Genomic DNA, 20,195 nt, shown 5'->3' on the forward strand with positions numbered 1-20,195 from the left:
AGTTTGTTAAGATGGTTTTGAATTCTGCTCCTGTCTTCTGGAGTGTTAGCTCTCCCTCCCAGTTTGGTGTCATCTGCAAACTTGATAATCGTGCTTTCTAACCCTTCGTTTAAGTCGTTAATAAAGATGTTGAACAGAACCGGGCCCAGGACAGAACCCCTTTGACCAGGAGAGACCCCTCCCAGTGATCAATGACTAAAACCCTTGCACATTTTTGTGGGAAGATCAATACAGACCCACCAAGAAAATTCAACAAATGCCACAATCAGCAAAGGATAAGAGGGGTTCTTTAACCCAGGCATGGGTAACAGTCAGCCCTCCAAGCGTTTTGGACGTCAGCTCCCACAACTCCTAACAGCAAAACACCTGAAGGGCCGAAGTTTGCCCATGTCTGCTCTAACCACTGTAGGAGTCTACCGTATTCCATACAGCTGTGGACAAGTCTACATAGGGACCACCAAACACAGCAGCATCGTCCAGACACGAATCAAAGGACATGAAAGACTAGTGCATTCTGATTCAGCCAGAGAGGTCAGCTATTGCAGAACGCATGATGAACAAACCAACCTGGACACAGACTATTATTTGAGAACACAGAAATGTTGGACCACTCTGACAACCACCATGTCTGACTACATAGAGAAGCCATTGAAATCTAGAAGCATGTGGAAAATTTCAACAGAAAGGAGGAAACAATGAAAATGAACAACATCTGGTTACCAGTATTAAAAAAACACCAGAATCAAGACAGTAAATCGAGAACACCACTCAGAAACAGGAATTCCAGACAGCAAACAATCAAGTGGCAGTTGACACCCCTCAAACAAAGGATGCCTCCAGGCAACAGAAACATAGATACCTCTGTCTAGATACCCTCACTGATTGATTTAGCAAACTTCATAGCTGCTCAGTGCTAATCAAGTTTGTTAATTGCAGCATTCACACTTGCTTTAAACAGACAAAGAGTTCTATCTCCCACCCTGGACATTATTCCACAGATGATAGATAGATAGATAGATAGATTCCACTTTCCAAATGATTTCTGAACAAAAAACTGATGATGCCAGCCACAGATGCAGGTGAAACAACAGGAGAGAATGCTACTGGAACATGGCCAGAGAGTCATGTTGCAGTAGTTTTTTTTTTTCCGTGTCAGGAGCAACCTGAGCTGCTTCTGGAGTGAGAGAATTGGCCGTCTGCAAGGACCTTGCCCAGGGGACGCCCGGATGTTTTGATGTTTTACCATCCTTGTGGGAGGCTTCTCTCATGTCCCCGCATGGAGCTGGAGCTGATAGAGGGAGCTCATCCGCGCTCTCCCCGGGTGGGATTCGAACCTGGCAGCTTTCAAGTCAGCAACCCAACCTTCAAGTCACGAGGCTTTGGTCCCCTAGGACACTGGGGGCTCCTATGTTGCAGTAGTGATTCACCCCGACAACCTACAGTATGTTCAGAGAAAGGCCACCACAATGGTCAGTTCTAGCAGCCAAACTCGATTAGATTTGTTAGTGGTTCCCTTTGGAGCTCTAAGTGCCTTTAGGGGCAAAAGGCCAGGGCCACAACAAGCATAGACCTCCTAGGATGAATCTATGCTGCAGAATTAATGCAGTTTGACAGCTCTTTTAATTGCCATGGCTCAGAACTATACAATCCTGGGAGTTGTAGTTTGGGGAGGCAGCAGCCCTCTTTGGCAGAGAAGGACACTGCAAGCTCCTGCCCCCAATTATTCTATGATTCCAGAGCATTGAACCGTAGCAGTGAAAGTGGCGTCAGATGCAATTATTTCAACGTAGATTCACCCAAGGCCTTTGGAATCACCTAATACAAACCCATACCATAAGCAGGTGTGCTGTCTGATAACACTGAGAGTGCCATTATTCAGTGTTTGGGATCCTGGGATGTTTTGGTTTCCAACTCCTAGAAGCCTCCTCTTCCTTGGCCAAGGATTACAGACTATGTTGATTAAAGTCCAAACATCCAAAGGACCTCAGTTTGGGAACTGCTGCTTTAAATTATTCAAACCCTCTCCTGTTCCTGGGAAAAATGCCTTGAAAGCAGCATCTCCCCATGTCTTTCAGAGGGAGGTTTTGCTCTGTGGCTTCCAAAGAGTTAAAGCAAAGGAGTGGATTCCTAGAGGGGAAGTCAGTGGCCAATGCTAAGCCTCCTTCATGCGAGGTCCCTCCTCTTCTGGCCATGTGGGAATCTTCCTGGAGGAGGAGGAGTGAGTGGGTGAGCCTTGCAAGGCTTGTGGAGGAGGAGAGAGTGTGCCTTCCCAAGAGGGAGATGGCTCTTCTGCCCAGGCTGGAGCCTGGCTGCAAGGACACAGGGCAGGTGGGAAAGCAAGAAGCCTTAGACCCTGAGCCAAGCACGGACCCTCCTGCCTTTCCTGCTGGGAATGGAGGGCAATTCTGGGAAGGAGGCCTTTTGGGGAAGGGTCCGCGGGGAGACAGCCCACCTTCAGGGGCAGCGCCAAGCCAGAGCTTCAGGCAGTTCAACTACAAGGAGACTTTGGGGCCCCGAGAGGTTTGCAGCCGCCTCCACTCTCTCTGCCGCCTGTGGCTGAAGCCTGAGGAACATACCAAGGCGGAGATGCTGGACCTGGTGCTCCTGGAGCAGTTCCAGGCCGTCCTTCCTGCGGAGATGGAGCGCTGGGTGAGGGAATGTGGGGCAGAGACCAGTTCCCAGGCCGTGGCTTTGGCTGAAGGATTCCTCCTGAGTCGGGAACAAGAGGAGACGGAGAAGGAGCAACAGGTGAGAGAATCTTCTCCCCACGCTTTCAAGGAGGCAGTGACACATTATGAAGGAAGCCAAACTCCAGAGCCCTCCCTCGCCTCTTTTCCTTATTATCTGATCATTTGTATCTGTGTCCCTTTGGTGTTTTTCCAGGCGGCTGACTTGTGGGCAGAAGTGGCCACTGCGTTGGAAAGGCCTCCCTCCACCTGCAGCCGGATACTGGATTGTGCCAAACAAAGGGAACCTCCCAGGTCCACAAGTAAGTACCAAGGGACACTTAGATTGTGATAGTTTGTGTAAATTAAATCAAATATGTAAATGGCAGCTTTATCACCGCTTTAAAATAAATATCAACTCTCCTTGTCACTTTAGGCTTGAGTAAAAAAAAAAAAATGTCTTTATTCTGGTTTAAAAGTTCAAGTATATATACCGGGCAACAATGTGTTACAGTTCCTTTAAATATGTATCATTCCTTTTCAAATAGTCAAACTGTAGAGAGCAAAACAGCCATTATATTCCTGAGAACAAAATTCCTGTCAGTGCCAAGAGGACCAACTGAACTCTCTCTCTCTCAAACGTCAGTTGGAAAAAACCGTTGGTCTCCCTCTGCTGAGCTAGAGGCATCAACCAATCAGAATGCGGCTGGCTCAGCCAACCAGCCGTTGTCATGGCAACTCCCTTTTCAGTAAACCCATCTAATAGGGAGTTTATTTCATATTCCCTCACAGGATGGCTTGACTCCACTCCTTTTGAGTCTTTGTGGCTCAATGAACATTTGAACCACAAAGGTCTGGATATCATGAATCCCTACGAGGGGCAGCTTAGGTTGGCCCGGGGAAGAGCAGGTTAAGAGGGGAATATGTTGAAAGGATGTCATCTTGCTATACATATTGCTATGCTATTCCCATGGTGAGAAGCTACTTTTAACTGCCAGATTCAGTAGGTACAGTTTTTCCCCTCAATATCCACCAAAAAAGCATAGGGGAGGGGGAATAAATTCCTCAAAGAGTATACGACGGCTGAAGTATCCAGGCCTGAGGTTGTTGCTGAGGTCAGTTGCTCTCAAAGTGGCTTTGAGTAATGAATTAAAGACCACAAAATGTCCTTTTCTCTGTCCTACAGGAGAATTTGTAGATGCCATCGACTAAAAAGACAAACACATGGGCCCCGGAAAAAATCAAACTTTAATTGCTCCTAGAGGCCAAGATGACTGTAATGACATTGAAATAACGTGGCCATTTCACAATTACACAGGGCTCACTAGAAAAGACAATAAGTGTTAGAGAGAAGGCAGCAGGAAAAGAGAGAGATTGAATTACAGAGGGTGGACTCCCCGTAGGAAGCCATGGCTGTCCTGAAACGCCACGACCTGAGCAGACCTGGCTTGGAGGTCCCTCATTCATAGAATCTCAAAATTGGTCTGAAGGCACTTAACAACAACAACAACAACAACAACAAAAACAACAACAACACCTCCCCACCCCCAGCCTTGTTCAGGTTGTGCCATCTCAGGGTGGTGCCTTCCAAGAATCATAAAATGATTCCTAGAGTTGGAAGAGCTCACAAGGGCCACCCAGTCCCAGTTCCCCTCCATGCACTCCTAATGGATGGCCATCCAGCCTCTGTTTAAAAGCCTCCAGAGAAAGAGATTCCACCACACTCTGAGGTCACAGCATACTCCATTGTTGAACCGCTCTTACCATTAGGAAGATGTTACCACCAGAAATGCAGACCATGGCCAATAAAAAACCCTTGCCTTTTCTATTCCTACAGGAGGGGAATCAGAACCAACACATACTGGCTTCCCTCTTCCTTTTGATGTACTCAGCACACCTTCTGTGACACCAGATCAGGTAGGTGAGAGAATCCCTGCTGGGCCAAGAAGGGCTCAGGCTTGCGGTCTCCTCTTCGTACTGCTATTCTCCCCTCTCTCCACCCAAAATGCCTGAGAGGTGACCCTGTGTAAAGATTGACATCTGTATCGGCCACAAGAAGCAACTGGTTTTCTGGCTGGGGTCAGCGTTTTCTGCTTACCAAGAATGTTTCTTTGTCCAGGTGACCTTCCAAGAGGTGGCCGTGTCTTTCAGTGAGGAGGAGTGGGCCCTGCTGGATCCAGACCAAAGGGCCTTGCATCAACAAGTCATGAAGGAAAATTTGGAGACTGTGTCCTCTCTAAGTAAGGCTCGTTCTTTTATAAGAAAATATTAGTCTCAAAATTACATTGTCACATAATGTCACTTAAAAAGGGAGGAGGGCAAAGAACTCACCAGGTTTGGCATAGGTTCACAGCAGGATGAAATAACATTAAAATTGCCAGTCAGCTATAGCATCTCTCTATAGGTCCAACATGACGTGGAGGGGAGCAGAAACTCCTAAGTGTCATTTTTGAAATCAAAACAGCGTTGAAACAGGTTGGAAAGAAACCGGTTGTTTCTATCATTTTGTACAGCTGGGGGATCGCTTCTCGGCCTTTTGGCTAAGATCAAGTGTAGTATTTTGTACAGCTTGTGTCGTTTTCCATTGTTGTTGTCATTTCTATTTTATGGTAAGCCTTGAAGAAATCTATCACAGGGTTTTCTGGGGCTGATAATGTGTGACTTGCCCAAGATCACCCAGTAAGTTTCTACAACTGAGCAGGGAATCAAATATTTTTTTGAAATACTTGCTTGCTTACTTACTTACTTAGGCGATCCCTTGTAGTTCAAGGATGATTGTATTCCACCCTGGGGGTGTGTCCGTAGATCAAGAGACTTATTCTTGATCTGCATGTTCTCCCGCAGTGAGGACATCGGTTTCCAGGTGGAAGGCGGTCCCGGTCAAGGTTGGCTTGATACTCCTTCCTCTTGGCACCTTTCTCCCTTAAGCCCTCCATTTGTGCCTCTTCGAACTCCGCAGCACTGCTGGTCACAGCTGACCTCCAATTAGAGCGCTCAAGGGCCAGGGCTTCCCAGTTCTTAGTGTCTATGCCACAGTTTTTAAGGTTGGCTTTAAGCTCATCTTTAAATCTCTTTTCCTGCGCACCAACATTGCGTTTCCCATTCTTGAGTTCGGAGTAGAGCAACTGCTTTGGGAGACAGTGATCGGGCATTCGGACAATGTGGCCAGTCCTGCGGAGTTGATGGCGTAGGAGCATCGCTTCAATGCTGGTGGTCTTTGCTTCTTCCAGCACGCTGACATTTGTCTGCCTGTCTTCCCAAGAGATTTGCAGGATTTTTCTGAGGCAACGCTGATGGAAATGCTCCAGGAGTTGGGTGTGACGTCTGTAGACCGTCCACGTTTCACAGGCGTACAGCAGGGTTGGGAGGACAATGGCTTTGTAAACAAGCACTTTGATATCTCTACGGATGTTCCGGTCATCAAACACTCTCTGCTTCATTCTGAAAAATGCTGCGCTTGCAGAGCTCAGGCGGTGTTGTATTTCAGTGTCAATTGTGACTTTTGTGGAGAGGTGGCTGCCAAGGTTGCGGAAATGGTCAACATTTTCTAATGTTACATCATTAAGCTGTATTCCTGGCATATTGGAGTTCTATAACAGACCTTGGTTTTGGCTTTCAGTCTGCTGAGGTTAAATAGCTTGCCATCTGTCCGATAGATGATTTCCACACCGGTGGGAAGCTTCCCATCAACAAGGTGAAGTACCATAGCGATGAAGATGGAAAATAAGGTAGGGGCAATAACACATCCCTGCTTGACACCTGATTCCATCTTAATTGCTCACTTTGTGAGCCGTTGCTGTCTAAGACTGTTGCCATCGTGTCATGGAGTAGCCGCAGGATGTTCACAAATTTGTCAGGGCACCCGATTTTTTGGAGGATGGTCCAGAGAGCGCTGCAATTCACTGTGTTGAATGCCTTTGCAAGGTCAATGAATGCCATGTACAGAGGTTGGTTTTGTTCCCTGCATTTTTCTTGGAGCTGTCGAGCAGTGAAGATCATGTCCACTGTTCCTCTGGAGGGGCGGAAGCCATTCTGGGATTCTGGGAGGGTGTCTTCTGAGACAGGGAAAAGGATTCTTGCAAGGATTTCCCCAGCGGAGGTTAGAAGGGAGATACCGTGATAGTTCCCGCAGTCTGTTCTGTCCCCTTTCTTGAAAAGGGTGATGATGGTGGCATCCTTGAAGTCTGCTGGGATTTTCTCGGTCACCCACATCTTTTCAATGAGCTGGTGGAGTTGTATCAGCTCAAGTCCACCCTCTTTGAAGATTTCAGCAGGGATCCCATCAGGTCTGCTGGCTTTGTTGTTTTTTTGTTGGCTGATGGCATTGCTAACTTCTTCCAAACTAGGCAGTGCTGCAGGCTCATCCCTGGTTTGTTGTTGCGGGATTGTGAGAGGGTCTCTTTGCCCACATTGGAGCTGCGATTCAGCAGGTTCTGGTAGTGCTCTTTCCAACGTAGTGCAATTGATGTTTTGTCCTTCAGAATTTTGGTTCCATCTGATAAGTGTAGGGGTTGTATGCCATGTTTCTTGATCTGTAAATTATCTTTGTGGCTTTGAAAAATCCCTGAGCATCATGGGTATCTGCAGTGTTGGATTTCTTCAGCCTTCTTTGTCCACCAGATGTTCTTGAGTTCTCTGGTCCTTCTTTGGACCTCAGCTTTTGCACTGGCATAGATCTTTTTCTTGGCAGCACAGTTGGTGTCTCTCTGCCATGTTTGGAAGGCTTTTGTTATCAATTAGCTGTTGAATCTCTTTGTCGTTATCATCAAACCAGTCTTGATGTTTCTTAGTTTGGTATCCAGTGGTTTCTTCGCAGGCTGTGATGATGGAGGTCTTCAGTTTGTTCCAATGTTCCTCAACATTTTTGGGGTGTTCTGTGGGTAGATGATCTTTGAGTGTTGTTTGGAGAAGGGCTCGTTTGGAGGGCTCCTGAAGGTCTTGGGTGTTCATTTTACGCCTTGTTTTTCTTCCTTGGAGTCTGCGTTTGGGGATGATCTTGATAGCCATCGTGGATCGGATTAACCTGTGGTCTGTCCAGCAGTCATCAGCACCTGTCATGGCTCTTGTGAGAAGCACATCGCAGCGGTCTCTGGCACGTGTAATTACATAGTCCAAGAGGTGGCAATGCTTTGACCGGGGGTGCTTCCATGATGTCTTGAGCTTGTTTTTCTGGCGGAAGAGCGTGTTGTGTTGGTGATGACAAGGTTGTGCTCTCCGCATTTGGTGAGAAGCAAGATGCCATTCGAGTTGCTGTTTCCGACCCCGTCTTTTCCTATGATCCCTGGCCACAGGTCGGAGTCCTGTCTGACTCTTGCATTAAAGTCCCCCAGAAGAATGATTTTGTCCTCCTTAGGTATCTCCGATAGGATGGTGTCCAGCTGAAAATAAAATTTTTCCTTGATGTCTTCGTCAGCATCTAGTGTTGGTGCATAGGAACATATGATAGTTGCCTGTTGGTTTCTGGCAAGGTTAATTCGGAGGGTTGAGAGTCGTTCATTGATGCCAGTGGGTGCCTCAGTCAGGTGGTTCACCAGATCATTTCTGATAGCAAAGCCAACTCCGTGTATTCTTCACTCTTCTTCAGGCAATCCCTTCCAGAAGAAGGTGTAACCTCCCTTTTCTTCCTTCAGCTGTCCCTCTCCTGCTCTCCGGGTCTCCTGAAGGGCTGCTATGTCGATCTTAAAGCGTCCCAGCTCCCTTGCAATGATAGCAGTCCTGCGTTCGGGGCGTTCGCTGTCAGTGTTATCCAACAGTGTCCGTATGTTCCATGTTTCAAAGTTCATTTCTCTTTTTTGGCTGCAGAGTGGTGATCCCTCTGGATGTGCCAGTCCAGTCAGGGTAGGAGAGGCAGACTATGTTTAGGGCACCTTTTCTAGCTCTTTCCCCGTGTGGGGTGAGCAGAGCGGATCCTAAAAAGGGCTGCTCAGTCATGGATACAGCTGCCGGACTACTCAAATGCCTTGGGCCTTGAGGTAGAACAACTGAGTCCATATGCCAGTCTGTGACTAGGGGCTTCCAGATTTCACAGTCCTGCCCCCGTCGCCACTTGCTGATCGCCATGGGACTTTTTAGTTTGTTTTTATTTTTGTTGGAAGACGCCTGTGCGTGATTTCTTTTAATGTGTGGAGGTCGGTGCATGGCCGGTCAACACACAGTCTTCACAGAGTGAGGTCTCAGCAGCGGTGTGGTTAACACAACGAGAGTGGCTTCTCAGTCTGTTGCAGCCTTCTTCCTTTTTTTAGAAAATAATTTTTATTAGATTTTCCACACAAAAGTATGTCTATACACATATGAGTTGCAGAATAGATTCCAGGGTGAAAAGGAAAAAGAACATGTGAAGAGAAGAAGGAAAAAGAAAGAAAAAAGAGAGAGAAAAGAAGGTGGGGGGGAGAGGGATAGGAAAGAAATAGAAAGGAATAAATAAGAGTGAGATTAAAATGGTTGTTGACTTCCACGTCACTGGCAGAGAGGTCTTGCTTTCTCAGTACAAACTTTCTTCTTTCTTCCACATCACTCGATTCTTCATTCTCAACTTCTGCTTTGTAGTCTCTTCTTCACTGTTCTGGTGGGGGATTTAAACTATTCTTACTTCTGGTATAATATTCTCTCTTTTTTATTATTTATATATATATATATATATATATATATATATATATATATATATATAGTTATTTTTTAATATATATTTTTAGAACTCCAGAAATTTCTCTATTTGTTGCCAATTTGTTTCTTTCCTTGGTGTACCTTGAGTTTTTGCTGTCCAATAGGTTAGTCTATCCATATTTCTTACCTCAGCGACTTTGGTTAGCCAATCTTCTTTCTTAGGGATTTCTTTTTGTTTCCAAAATCTGGCATAGGTCATTCTAGCCGCAGTGGTTAAATATGTCATTAGTTTATCTCCGTTCTTGTCTCGAGATTCTTTAAAGATTCCTAGTAGATATAGTTCTGGAAGTTTTTTAATTTTCCTATTTAGCATTTTTTGTATTATTTCGTGTATTTCAGACCAGTATTCTTTAGTTCTTTTACATTCCCACCATATATGGTGAAATGTTCCTTCTTTTTTATCACATTTCCAACATTTGAAATTTTTAGTTTTATTGATCATTCCTAACTTTTTGGGGGTGATGTACCACCTGTAAAACATCTTCATCCAGTTCTCCTTTAACTGATAAGCATAGGTGAATTTTAATTTCCTGCCCCAACATGCTTCCCATTCCTCCATTTGTATGGGCCTACCTATGTCCTTCGACCATTTGGTCATATTATTTTTAACTAATTCCATCTCTGTTTTCCATTCCAGTAGGATTTTATATATTTTTGAAATTAAATGGTTATCTAACCATAGAATTTTGTCCCATAGATTGTTTTTCCCCATGAAGCCCTTTATCTTATCTTTTTTATAATATTCCTTTAATTGGCCATACTGTAGCCAAGTCACCTTTACCTGTTCTTCTTTTAATTCCTGTTGGAATTTTAAAATGAGGTCTTGTCCTTGCATCTTTATTAAATCTTCATATTTAGGCCATTGTGAGCATCCTACCAATCTCCTGTGTGCGGCCTCTATGGGGGATATCCATCTCGGGGTTTTGCTATACATTCTTAGTTTATATTTATTCCAGGTTTTTATGAGGGCCGTTCTAATGAAGTGATTACAGAAGTTTTTTTCAACTTTAATTTTGTCATACCATGAATGCCAGCCCCCTCGGAGGTCGAATCCTTCTACTGTCAAAATTCTCCTGTTCTTTAACTGAATCCATTCTTTTATCCAAATTAAATTACTGGCCTCATAGTATGATTTGAAATCTGGCATAGCAAACCCACCCCTCTTTTTGTCGTCTATTAAATTTAGCATTTTTATTCTAGGTTTTTTCCCTTGCCAAATAAATTTGCTCAAATCTTTATTCCATGCTGTAAAGTTTTTCTGACTTCTTAATATTGGGAGACACTGAAACAAAAACAGCATTTTCGGGAGAACATTCATTTTCACCGCCGAAATTCTGCCCCAGAAGGAGAGTTTTAAATTTTTCCAAATGTCTAAATCTTTTTTTATGTTTTCCCAGACTTTTTCGTAATTATTTTTTAGTAATTGAGAGTTTTTCGAGGTGATATTTATGCCTAAGTATTTTAATTTAGTAGTTCAAAGAATCATAGAATCATAGAATAGTAGAGTTGGAAGAGACCACATGGGCCATCTAGTCCAACCCCCTGCTAAGAAGCAGGAAATCGCATTCAAAGCACCCCCGACAGATGGCCATCCAGCCTCTGCTTAAAAGCCTCCAAGGAAGGAGCCTCCACCACGGCCCCGGGGAGAGAGTTCCACTGTCGAACAGCTCTCACAGTGAGGAAGTTCTTCCTGATGTTCAGGTGGAATCTCCTTTCCTGTAGTTTGAAGCCATTGTTCCGTGTCCTAGTCTGCAGGGCAGCAGAAAACAAGCTTGCTCCCTCTTCCCTATGACTAGTTATTTCGATACCTAATTTCCTTGAGATTAACTCTTGTCTTTCCTTATTTATGTTCTTTGTAAGGGCTTTTGTTTTATTCATGTTAATTATGAAGCCGGCAATTTCGCCATATTCTTTAATCATTGAAATCCATTTTCCCCCTTCATTAACCGGGTCCTCTATAAAACAAATAAGATCATCCGCGTATGCTTGAACTTTGTATTGTATTCCCTGAATTTTTGTTCCATGTAATTCTTTATTAACTCTAATCTTGCTTAATAGGATCTCTAGATTCATTATAAAAATTAATGGTGAGAGGGGGCATCCCTGCCGGGTCCCTTTTTCAATAGCCAGAGTTTCCATTTCTCTTCCATTAACCACAATTTTAGCTTCTTGTTTTTGATATATTGTCTCTATCGAATTCTGAAAGTAAAACCCCATGTCTAATTCCTGCATTAGTAATTTGAAAAAATCCTAATTTACCCTATCAAAAGCTTTCTCAGCATCAATTGCTAAAAATAGCCTTCTTCCGCCTTCACAGCCGTTGTAACATGTACCATGTTATCCTCCGCCTGCTCCGCCGTTGAGGTCTTTGGGTCTTCGGATTTTTTGAAATAATAGCCTTTTTAAAGGCATAACTTGGAAATTATGACCTTTTAGAGATCATAACCTTTTGTAAAACCAGAATCTTCATAGCCATTTGGAAGTGTAATCCTTTTTGGAGATTAATTGGCATTCACACTATTTGGAATAATCATAAGGTATGATCTTCCTGAGACGAGTTAAAAACTCACTTGAGTCAATCTTCTCCTTAGTGGTAAATATCCACTAATGTTCATGTAAGGCAATTTAGGTTTCTCAGTTGTTAAACTGGTTATCTCATTGAAGTGTTAGGAACAAAGATACGCCAATGCATAAAACAGATCTTCAGAAGTGTTATTTCAGTTGCCCAAAAACATCTATTCTCCCATAAAATCTATTGCTTTTAAATAATGCTCTCAAGAGACCAAAAATAAGTAGTCTTTGTTAAAAGGTATCCTAGTTGATTTACAGTGTTCCCTCACTTATTGCTGGGGTTAGGTTCCAGGACCACCCGCAATAAGTGAAAATCTACGAAGTAGGGGCACTATATTTATTTTAATATTTATACATTATTTTAGTAGTTATACACTGTTTTAAGCCTTTATCAACCAATTTATTGATAAATCGCCTCCTTCTCCTCCCGTGCCACTTGGGCACATTTTCTCTCCCTTTGGCTTCTCCTTCCTCCCTTCCTTAGGCTGTAAATTGTAATTTTTTATTATTTATAATAGTATTTTAGAGTTTATTGAAAAACCGCGAAAGAGCGAATCTGCAAAAAGTGAACCGCGAAGTAGTGAGGGAACACTGTAGTTACAAACGTCATGTATTTACCATACATGTACTTGTTGGTTCAGAGTTTAAACAGTCTGTTCTGTAAGCATTCTGTATCAGTCCCTTCTCTGTTGCGTACAGACTTAACACTCTCTTCAGTTTGATACATTACTGGCTCAATATAAAGTGATATAAAGCATACTGTACTCAACGACATACTGTTGCATACTTTGCTAAACTACATACTGAAGTATACTACATACTAACTCAAACTGAAGCATACTGACTTCTAAAATGGAGTCTCAGTTTGAATAGTCCAGATCTGGTCACATGGCCTGTAGTCCCTCCCACAACCTTCAAACAACATAGAGTTAAGAGGAAAGCTTCATACCAATATAATAAGCAATCTCAATGATATACATAACAAATAACTAGTATAGGAAGCTTGTAAAAGGTTACTATTTCCAACAAATATAGTGTCTAAGAAAAATAGCCCAATATTCAAACCACTCCAGTTGAGAGGTCGTCCACTTTTCTCCCTAATGCTCATCTATTAGCAATCATGGAACAACAAAAATCCAAAAAATAATCTTGCTTCTGGATCAGCAAGAACTGCTTGTTTGTAATTTGTTATTAGAAATACCTTTTCTGAAAATGCAGAAATAGGCACTCTCTTTTTCACAGTTCATCATATCTATAGCACGTGCCCTGTCCTTTTTTTTTTTTTTTTTTACAATATTTACCCTTCTCACCCAACAAGGGACTCAGGGTGGCTTACAATAAAACACATATATAAAAATTGTACAATGCACTATAAAACAGTTAAAAATTATTAACTTACATCAGATTTCATCGTTTATTTATTGAGAGTAAAGGGTATATGGTTATTTGGACCATTATAGACTTGTTCTCAAAACAGGCTCATTTTGTGCCACTTAAAAAAGTCCCAAGTGCACTACAGTTGGCAAAATTGTTAATACAGCATGTATATCGCCTCCATGGGTGCCCTGAGAGAATCATATCAGATCAGGAACCACAATTTACAGCTAAGTATTGGAGGGCATTTCTACATATGCCTGGAGTTGAGCAAGGGTTAGCCTTCCATCCTATGACTGATGGCTGCACGGAGCGAGTCCAGAAGTCTTTGGAACAATTTTTGAGATGCTACGTCCGTTATCAACAGGATGATTGGGAGCAGTTGCTTCCATTTGTTGAAGTGTGTTATAACAACCCGTTTCACGTAGTATGCCATTCAAAGTGGTTTATGGACAGGACTTTGTGCCAATCCCGGAGTTACAGGTGGAGCTAGGGGAAAGGAGAGACCCCCTTCAAATGGAGTAAAATGATAGCTGACAGTTGGCCAGTCATCAAAAGTGCATTGGAAAAGTCCAGAGAGGATTACAAAAAGTTTGCGGATGGGAGGAGGGCCACACAGGGGGGGTTTCAAATTCACGGTGCAGGTCTCAGTCGGCTCCTTGGTTCACGAAGGAGCTGGCCTTGATGAAGCGGGTGAGGCGGGGACTAGAGTGCAAGTGGTGGAAGACTCGGAGCCTCACCGACCGAACACGGGCTAGAGCCTCCATTAAGGCCTACTCCGTGGCGTTGCAGGCAGACAGAAAAGATTTCTCGACTGCACGCATCGCGTCTGCAACAAATAGACCAGCAGAGTTGTTCCGGGTACGTTATTCATATCCGTGGTTTCACCCACCCGAGCCTTGGGGAAAGTGGTATCTTCTACATGATTTTACGGTTTGCTATCCCTGGAAGTTAGCATTCAGTCTTGCTAAAGAGGATACATCCAGTCTGATAGTTGGAAGTTACAAGGAAGTAGATTTTGAGATTTTAAGAAGGAAACTCTTGAAGTAAGAGAAGTTCAGGAATGGTATTCATTACCCAAATTTCTGGTGAGCACTTGAATGATACCTATTAAGATTTTGTTTTTTAATATGTGTTCTTATTTTCTTTGTTGTCAAGCAACTCACAGAGAAGGGGAATCATCTCAATACCGGGACTGTGGAGAGAAGAAGGAGCTGTGCCTCTCTGGTCAGCAAGCAACATACACTAAGAGGAAGCCCTTTAAGTGCTTGGAGTGTGGAAAATGTTTAAGTCATAAGAATAGCTTTGTTCGTCATCAAGCAATGCACACTGGAGAGAAAAGGTTCAAATGCTTGGAGTGTGGAAAGGGCTTCTTTCACAAGCTAAGCTTCACCTATCATCAAGCCACTCATACTGGGGAGAAGCCATTTAAATGCTTGGAGTGTGGAAAGGGCTTCATTCACAAGATAAACCTAACTTATCATGAAGCAATTCATACTGGGGAGAAGCCATTTAAATGCTTGGAGTGTGGAAAGGGCTTCATTCGGAGGATAAAGCTGACTCGTCACGAAGCAATTCATACTGGGGAGAAGCCATATACATGCTTGGAGTGTGGAAAGGGCTTCATTCACAAGATAAGCCTGACTCGTCATTTAGCAATTCATACTGTGGAGAAGCCATTTAAATGCTCGGAGTGTGGAAATAGTTTCACTCAGAAGACAGCCCTCACCTCTCATCAGGCTACTCATACAGGGGAGAAGCCATTTACATGCTTGGAGTGTGGAAAAGGCTTCATTCGGAGGATGCACCTGACTTGTCATGAAGCAATTCATACTGGGGAAAAGCCATTTACATGCTTGGAGTGTGGAAAGAGTTTCACTAAGAAGATAAGCCTCACCTGTCATCAAGCTACTCATACTGGGGAGAAGGCATTTAAATGCTTGGAGTGTGGAAAAGGCTTCATTCAGAAGATAGCCCTCACCTATCATCAGGCTACTCATACTGGGGAGAAGCCTTTTACATGCTTGGAGTGTGGAAAGGGCTTCTTTTACAAGACAAACTTGACTCGTCATCAAGCTACTCATACTGGGGAGAAGCCATTTACATGTTTGGAGTGTGGGAAGTGTTTCTCTCAGAAAACAAACCTCACCTCTCATCAAGTTATTCATACTGGGGAAAAGCCATTTAAATGCTTGGAGTGTGGAAAGAGCTACACTCAGAAGAAAGGCCTCACCTCTCATCAAGCTACTCATACTGGGGAGAAGCCGTTTACATGCTTGGAGTGTGGAAGATCTTTTACAGAGAAAGGACGTCTAATTGTTCATCAAGCAACACACTCTGGGCAAAAACCATTCAAATGCTTGGATTGTGGGAAGTGCTTCACACATAATTCAAGCCTCAAACGACATCAAAGAATCCACACAGGGGAAAAACCATTTTAATGCTTGGAGTGCAGAAAGAGCTTCAATGCAAAGGAATGCCTTGCCTCTCACCAGAACATTCACACAGGGAAGAAACCCTTTCAATGCTTGGAGTGTGAAAGCTCTTTTACAGATGAACGAGGTCTAATTGCTCATCAAGCAACACATTCTGGGGGGAACCATTCAAATGCTTGGATTGTGGGAAGGGCTTCGCTCGGAAGGCAATCCTCAGACAACATAAAAGAATCCACTCTGGTGAAAAAGCATTTCAGTGTTTGGAGTGTGGAAGATGTTTCAGATTGAAGCAAAGCCTACATCTTCATCAAGGGAAACACGTGGGGGAAAGAACCCTTGAAATGTCTGGAGTGGAGAAAGAGCTTTTGCCAAAGAAACACCTAGGCCCTCTTAACTTTTCTGTTTAGTTATGTTGTTTCAATAAAGTCTTTGTAAGCTTTAACCTGGTCCTGAATTGCTGAATCTCAATCACTCTATCACTGGCACCAGAGTCTTCTGGTTTGCTGAACTGCCACGGCAGCTGTTGCTGCTGATTATGTTTAATTTTAAATATTACCACCCTTCCTTCTACTTTTTCAATTGCTTACCGTCCCTGGTCAAACTTCTTTTGGACTTCCAGTGTCAGAGTCTGGAAGATCTTGGACTTAAAATCAAGCTCGCAACAATAAAATACTGGAGACAAGTGTTTTATTCCTTCCTTCCTTTCTTTTTTAAAATAATCTTTATTAAGTTCTATACAGTAGATGTTTTGATCACTTGAATTAACTATCCAGATTTGATGTTTGATTAAAACAAAATCTAAACAAAAGCAAGAATAGTGATAGCAGTGATAGATATAATAAAGGAGAAAAAGAGAAAAAGATAAGAGTGTTTTGGTTTTATTCCTTCTTTCCACAATCCTAAAAAGACAGTTCTAAAGGTTTCCTGCTCAAACCTCCTGTATATATCAGCCCCAACTCCTGTCCACCCCTAAGTGGCCAAACACTGTGCCCACAGTCTGTTAACTGAAGTTTCAGTTTCCACCACATTACAGATGTCTTACATACACTGCTGCTGCTGCTCAGTCATTTAGTCGTCTCCGACTCTTCGTGACCTCATGGACCAGTCCATGCCAGAGCTCCCTGTCGGCTGTCACCGCCCCCAGTTCCATCCAGGTCAAGGATACCATCCATCCATCTTGCCCTTGGTCAACCTCTCTTCCATTTTGCCCAGCATCGTGATCTTTTCCAAGCTTTCCCGTCTCCTCATGATGTGGCTAAAATACTTTGAGAGAGCTTTGCCTCTAATATCCTTCCCTCCAGTGAGCAGCCAGGCATTATTTCCTGGAGGATGGACTGGTTGAATCTTCTTGTGGTCCAAGGCACTCTCAGGATTTTCCTCCAGCACCAGAGTTCAAAAGTGTCTATCTTCATTCGCTCAGCCTTCCTTAAGATTCAGCTCTTACATCCATAGGTTACTATGGGGAATACCATTGCTCTGACTATGCGGACTTCGTTGACAGTGTGATGTAACAACTCTTCACTATTTTGTCAAGGTTGGCCATTGTTCTCCTCCCAAGAAGTAAATGTCTTCTGATTTCCTGCCTGCAGTCTGCATATGCAGTGATCTTCGCGCCTAGAAATATAAATAATAATAATAATAATAATAATAATAATAATAATAATAATAATTTTATTTTTGTACACCGCCACCATCTCTCCAGAGGGACTCGGGGCGGCTTACAGATATAAAACCAACATACAATAATATCAAATACAAAAACACACAAATAAAGGCATTAAAAAATCACAATCATTATAAAACACTTGAGAAACACAGCAATAAAAACATAAAATGAGCTGGGCAAAGTGCACTGAGTGGAACTTGTAAACAAGAAGGAGGTTAAGGTGCTACAAGGTCAAGGGAAGAGCCTTAGACTGGGGTGAACACTGAGGCTATGTCAGGGAGTTAACCAACAGGTACAACTGGTCAGAAGAGACCGCTAGTACCAGGGTTTAGTATACAGTGGGCGGTACTTCTTCAAAGGCCTGTTTGAAGAGCCAGGTTTTCAGGCTCTTCCTGAACACTTCCAAGGTGGCAGCTTGCCTAATTTCCCTGGGGAGCGCGTTCCAGAGTCGGAGGGCCGCCACGGAGAAGGCCCTCTCCTTCGTCCCCACCAACCGCGCTTGTGACGGAGGCGGAAGCAAGAGGAGGGCCTCCCCCGATGAACGAAGAGATCGTGCGGGTTCGTAGGGGGAGATGCGGTCAGAAAGGTAAGTGGGTCCCAAACCATTCAGGGCTTTGTAGGTCAGCACCTGCACCTTGAATTGGGTCCGGAAGGTGAACGGCAGCCAGTGGAGCTCCTTGAACAGGGGTGTAGATCGCTCCCTGTAATTCTCTCCTGTTAGGAACCTGGTTGCCGCCCGCTGAACTAGTTGGAGTTTCCAGGCCGTCTTCAAAGGCAGCCCCACGTAGAGTGCATTGCAATAATCCAATCTAGAGGTAACTAAGGCATGGATCATAAAGTCTGTCACTGCCTCCATGTTTTCTCCCTCTATTTGCCAGTTATCAATAGGTGTAGTTGCCATGATCTTGGTTTTCTTGATGTTTAACTGCAACCCAGCTTTTGCACTTTCTTCTTTCACCTTGGTGATAAGGCTCCTCAGCTCCTCCTTGCTTTCGGCCATCAGAGTGGTATCATCTGCATACCTAAGGTTGTTAATGTTTCTTCCAGCAATTTTAACTCCGGCCTTGGATTCCTCAAGCCCCGCATGTTGCATGATGTGTTCTGCATACAAATTGAATAGGGAGGATGAAAGTATGCAGCCCTGCCACACTCCTTTCCCAATCTTGAACCAGTCTGTTGTTCCCTGATCTGTTCTTACTGTGGCTACTTGGTCTTTATACAGATTTCTCAGGAGACAGACAAGGTAACTTGGTATCCCCATACCACCAAGAACATGCCATAGTTTACTATGATCCACACAGTCGAAGGCTTTAGAATAGTCAATAAAGCAGAAGTAGATGTTTTTCTGAAACTCCCTGGCTTCCTCCATTATCCAGTGGATATTGGCAATTTGGTCTCTGGTTCCTCTGCCTTTTCTGAACCCAGCTTGGACATCTGGCAACTCTCGCTCCACGTATTGCTGGAGTCTGCCTTGCAGGAAATTGAGCATTACCTTACTGGCATGGGAAATAAGTGCCACTGTACGGAAGTTTGAGCATTCTTTAGCGTTTCCCTTTTTTGGTATGGGGATATGAATTGATTTTTTCCAATCTAATGGCCAATCTTGTGTTTTCCATATTTGCTGGCATATGGCATGCATCACCTTGACAGCGTCACCAACCACCAACCAAGAGGAGGGGGAAGAAGCCGGCGCGGGGGGAAGAGCTGAAGAACGAAGAGCTTCTCCCCAAACAGACCGGCCTGAAGGAAATGTGGCTGGAAGACATTTGTGGGAATGAGCGATACTGTCCAAATACTGTGTATGGCCGGTATTTCCTGGTCCCAGTGGCAGGCTTCCTTTGCAAGCTGTGCCACAAGTTCTACCATCACGACTCGGCCGTGGATGCTGACTAACCTTGGACTTGTTTAAAATATTGGATTTCATAAAAGGATTCACTTACTTGGACGTTTAAATTTGGACTCACAATTAGTGACTTATACAGTCCTCCATGTGGAACATGAACTGGTGGGCATTGGACTCACAAACTCTGAATATAGTGTTTTACTTTCGATGAATGTATGTGTGTTGGTAACACATGGATTATATTTTGGTTTAATTACTGTTTTATAGTTTATATTATTGGATTACATTTCTAGTTATAGTGGCCTCTTGCCTGTGCATTTCAGGGAATCCTTTCTTTGTATTGTTTATTGCTTTAGTCCCCTAGGCCACCAGGGGCTCCTATGTTGCAGTAGTGATTCACCCCGACAACCTATAATATGTTCAGAGAAAGGTCACCACGATGGTCAGTTCTAGCAGCCAAACTCGATTAGATTTGTTAGTGGTTCCCTTTTGGAACTCTAAGTGCCATTGGGGGCAAAAGGCCAGGGCCACAACAAGCATAGACCTCCTAGGATGAATCTACGCTGCAGAATTAATGCAGTTTGACAGCTCTTTTAATTGCCATGGCTCAGAACTATACAATCCTGGGAGTTGTAGTTTGGGGAGGCAGCAGCCCTCTTTGGCAGAGAAGGACACTGCAAGCTCCTGCCCCCAATTATTCTATGATTCCAGAGCATTGAACCGTAGCAGTGAAAGTGGTGTCAGATGCAATTATTTCAACGTAGATTCACCCAAGGCCTTTGGAATCACCTAATACAAACCCATACCATAAGCAGGTATGCTGTCTGATAAGACTGAGAGTGCCATTATTCAGTGTTTGGGATCCTGGGATGTTTTGGTTTCCAACTCCCAGAAGCCTCCTCTTCCTTGGCCAAGGATTACAGACTGTGTTGATTAAAGTCCAAACATCCAAAGGACCTCAGTGTGGGAACTGCTAT

General features: G+C 43.7%; 1 protein-coding gene and 1 pseudogene across 1 annotated transcript; both read left to right on the forward strand.

Annotated features, from left to right (window-relative positions):
• The first annotated feature begins 2,176 nt into the window (after window positions 1–2,176).
• On the forward strand, window positions 2,177–16,151 carry LOC134292348 (oocyte zinc finger protein XlCOF6-like). The gene is made up of 5 exons (XM_062973260.1): window positions 2,177–2,748; window positions 2,884–2,989; window positions 4,504–4,583; window positions 4,786–4,906; window positions 14,433–16,151. The coding sequence occupies exons 1-5, from the start codon at window positions 2,191–2,193 to the stop codon at window positions 15,713–15,715; spliced, it is 2,148 nt and encodes a 715-aa protein (XP_062829330.1). The 5' UTR covers window positions 2,177–2,190; the 3' UTR covers window positions 15,716–16,151.
• On the forward strand, window positions 5,187–5,359 carry LOC134297216 (U2 spliceosomal RNA; annotated as a pseudogene).
• Window positions 16,152–20,195: the final 4,044 nt, after the last annotated feature.

This window comes from Anolis carolinensis, chromosome 2 (assembly GCF_035594765.1).
Source record: "Anolis carolinensis isolate JA03-04 chromosome 2, rAnoCar3.1.pri, whole genome shotgun sequence".
In the NCBI taxonomy this organism is placed as follows: domain Eukaryota; kingdom Metazoa; phylum Chordata; class Lepidosauria; order Squamata; family Dactyloidae; genus Anolis; species Anolis carolinensis.